This window comes from Arachis ipaensis, chromosome B05 (assembly GCF_000816755.2).
Source record: "Arachis ipaensis cultivar K30076 chromosome B05, Araip1.1, whole genome shotgun sequence".
NCBI lineage: Eukaryota > Viridiplantae > Streptophyta > Magnoliopsida > Fabales > Fabaceae > Arachis > Arachis ipaensis.
The window spans coordinates 144,420,599-144,424,669 of record NC_029789.2 but is presented as its reverse complement, the minus strand read 5'-3'; the positions used below and the strand labels follow the sequence as shown (position 1 = coordinate 144,424,669).

The following is a 4,071-nucleotide window of genomic DNA, read 5'->3' as shown; positions in this document are numbered from 1 at the left end:
CGAAGTACCCAAACCCCACATCAAGTAGATCAAAGCCATATTTGATGCGCCAAACCATCCGAAGCTTGTGTGAAAGAGCTGTGTAACTATAATTTTTATCAAGAACCTTGATCACTAAAGCTTCTCGATAAGGCTCTGCCAAACAAAGCTTGGCTTCTTCAGTGAAGTTTACACATGGAGGTTGGGAATCGCCCTGCTTGCCCACCACCGTGGCTATACTATCCCCAGATAGAGATCATGCAAGTGCAAACGCCTTCGATTTCTCTGGATCAATGACTTTATCTCTAAAGGAGATCTTTATAGGATTTGAAAAACTCTCTCGTGAAAAACCCTTCTTGGCACCGGATGCACCCCCACCCACACTCTCCCCCTTATCTCTTCCGACGGCATGGCCGCCATCCTCATTGTGTTTCGCCCTCAAACACTCGTTCCCGCTCTCTCCTTCTCTCATTCTCTCTGAGTACGGAGGTACGTACTCTTTCTCTGCTAGAATTTTTAGAAATATTAGTTTACAAATATAGATTTTGTAGAATCGTGGGATATAGATTTTCGACCATGTGAGCAATCTTTCGGGTCTACGCTTGTATGGGTTCGGATTTCGGGGCTCCCAATCTGGTGCTATCAGGAACAGGCCATGATGCGTATTGCTTCTGCAATAGGAGTTCCCATCAAAGTGGACTTAGCCACTAAGTTGGCTGAGAGAGGACGATATGCCAGAGTATGTGTTCAAATAAATTTAGGACTGCCAGTGATCAAGCATATCATTGTGGAAGGCGTAACTCATGTAGTGGAGTATGAAAGTTTAAATTTAATTTGTAACTCCTGTGCACGTTATGGTCACAATATGGCACAGTGCTTGGGTAGAGACTCTAAGGAAGAAAAGAGTGCTGATTCCGATGCCACCAAGCCACGGGACGGTACAAAGGCAATGCCACATCCTGAGACCAAAATTCACAATTCAAATGAAGTAGAACCTAATGTGGTAGGTGGCGTTACTGGCGAGAATCCTGCATCGAATTTGCAAGAGGATTTGGAGGCTAATAATTTGGAAGGAAATAATGTTGAGGAGGCTTGCATGCATGATGAACCAGGCTGGGAGCAAGTTGTGAGGAAAGGTAAAACCAAGCTGGGTCAGAAACAATCTAACAAGGTCCAAAGAGGCATTCAATCCAGAACCGATTCGGGTAAAGTAATCAGGCCCACCATTCACTTCTCTCACACGAATGGATCCAGCTCCTATCGTGCTAGGGTCGGGTCACGAGTCAAGGTCGGACACATCGCTTCCCGTGTTGGTGAGACGTTGATCTCCTCAACCCGACACACCCCAGTGCCTTGCGGGTCCTCTCTCCGGAAACGACCAAGGCCGGGGTCCCTACAGAGCTCGCCAGTTGAGAAGAATGGAGGCACGGTGGTGGAAGCATCATCATGCCTTCCTGCAACTGTGAAGGTGTCCTTTTTAACACTTGAAACTGTTCTGGGAAAGACTTGGTTATCACCCTATTGGTATAGTGGAGGCGTCAGGACATAAGGGGGGTATCTGGTTCCTTTCTGCAATACAGGGTGTTCACTGCAAATGGGTTGATGTTTTCGATCAGTGTGTTACAGTTGAGGTTCAGGTAAATAATGTGATTTGGAGGTGCAGTGGTATCTATGATAGTCCTCAATTTAATACCAGAGTTCTGCTATGGGATTATCTTGTTACTCAGTCTTCGTCTTTCTGCGGGCCATGGATTGTTCTTGGTGATTTTAATGAAGTACTATTCTCTCATGAATCTAAGGGTTGCCTCTTCTCAAGTCGTCATGCAGATCGGCTTGCTGCCTCTCTAGGGGATAGTAATATGTTTGACTTGAAGACTATTGGAAGACAGTTTTCTTGGTACAGAAGGGTTAAAAATGATGTTGAGGTGGCAAAAAAACTTGACCGGGTTTGTATCAATAGTGGCTGGCTATCTCTCTTTCCAGAGGCTTACGCAGAAATTTTAAATAGGCTTCAATCTGATCATTGTCCTATCCTAGTACGCTGTACAGGTCGTCCCCAACCGAAAAAGAATAGACCTTTTTGGTTTATTGCAGCTTGGGCAACTCATCCGAGGTACAGAGATATTGTGAACCAATCATGGCAGGCTGGCTACACAGAGATGCATGGCAAGCTTTCAGAAGTGCAGAAGAACTCTTTGGAGTTTAATTCTAAAGTGTTCGGCAACATTTTCTTTAGGAAATGCAAATTGGAGAGACAGATTAATTTCCTTCAGAAGCGACTTGAAGTAATGGAAGATTTGTCTATGCGGCAAAAAGAAAAACAGCTGATTGAGGAATTTAATAACACGCTTGTGCAGGAGGAACTTCTATGGTTTCAAAAATCCAAAGAGCAGTGGGTAAAATTTGGGGATAGAAATACCAAGTTCTTTCATGTCCAGACTCTTGTACAGAGAAAGCATAATAAGATTCATGGTCTCTTTCTTCAAGATGGGGTGTGGGAAACGGACCCGGATGTCCTTAGAAGGGAAGCTGAATCCTTCTATAAATGTCTATTCTGCCAGTCGGAGGATGTAGACTTAGGTTATCTTGGTGATGTTCCGCTGCCTTCCCTGAATGATGAAGCCTGTTGTAGCCTCACAGCGCCAGTTACTCTGGAAGAAGTTAAGTCGGCTGTTTTCAGTATGCATTCTTTTAAGGCGTCGGGCCCTGATGGGTTTCAGGCTTTCTTCTTTAAAGAATACTGGAAGATTGTTGGTTTTGAGTTTGGACTATGGTTCGTCATGCGTTCTCTGGTTTGGATATGGATCCAAGGATGATGGAAACTCTTGTAGTTCTTATTCCAAAGGTAGAAAACCCGGTTTCCATGAAGGATTTCCGACCAATTAGTCTCTGTAATGTGGTTTACAAAGTTATAACGAAGGTCCTGGTCAATAGACTTCGTCCCCATCTCAAAGAGATTATTGGGCCCCTTCAAGGAGGGTTTATCCCGGGGAGAGGAACCCCAGACAACATCATTGTAGCACAAGAGGTTCTCCATTTCATGAAGAAGACAAAGTCAAAGAAAGGCACCCTGGCCTTTAAGATTGATTTGGAGAAAGCGTACGATAGAGTGGATTGGGGATTTCTGAAACAAACCCTGGTGAGTTTTGACTTTCCTCCTCCGACAGTCAATCTGATTATGCGTTGTGTCACTGCTTCCTCACCGTCTATCCTCTGGAATGGGGATAGATTAAATAGCTTTACTCCGAGCAGGGGTCTTAGGAAATGAGATCCTATATCACCGTATCTGTTTGTGTTGTGTATGGAGAGATTGTCCTGTTCTATTAATCAGCAAGTTGATAAGGGCTTGTGGAAGCCGGTTGTGGTTTCTAAAGGGGGTCCAGGAATTTCTCATTTGATGTTTGCCGATGATTTGCTTCTTTTCTGTAAAGCTGAAAAACAGCAAGTTCAAACTGTAATGGTAGCTTTGGAAAATTTCTGCAGAGCCTCTGGGATGAAGGTTAATGTGGAAAAATCTAAAGCGCTATGCTCCAGGAATGTTTCAGCGACAAGAAAAGAGATTTTCACTGGAGTCTCCTCCATCAGATTCGTCCAGAACTTGGGCAAGTATTTAGGGGTGAGCCTTAATCACTCTCGGGTGACACGCGTAACTTTCAACGATGTTTTGGACAAGATTCGGGGAAGGCTAGCCAGCTGGAAAGGGAGATTGTTTAATAAGGCAGGCAGACTCTGTTTGCTCAACTCGGTAGTGACTGCGATTCCTACTTATCGCATGCAAGTATCTCTCTTCCCTAAAGGGGTAACTAATAAGATAGAATCCATGATACGAAACTTTCTATGGAAAGGTCAAGCTGATGGTAGAGGCCTGAATCTAGTTAACTGGAAAGTGTTGGTCACTCCTAAGAAGTTTGGAGGTCTGGGAATTAGAGATCCTTTTTGTGCCAATATTGCTCTTCTTGGAAAACTAGTTTGACAACTTTTTCACCATCCCGACAAGCTATGGGTTCAACTGTTGACGGAGAAATACCATTCTTCTAAGGATGATTGTTTTAGTCGGTCTCGAGAAAGGGGATCTTATGTTTGGAAGAGTAT

The 4,071-nt window shown here is 44.1% G+C and overlaps 1 protein-coding gene across 1 annotated transcript; it reads left to right on the top strand.

The window, feature by feature from the left end:
• LOC107641457 lies at window positions 273-2,795 on the top strand. The gene is made up of 3 exons (XM_016344948.2): window positions 273-468; window positions 522-1,447; window positions 1,560-2,795. Exons 1-3 carry the CDS (start codon window positions 273-275, stop codon window positions 2,793-2,795), a joined length of 2,358 nt encoding a protein of 785 aa, XP_016200434.2.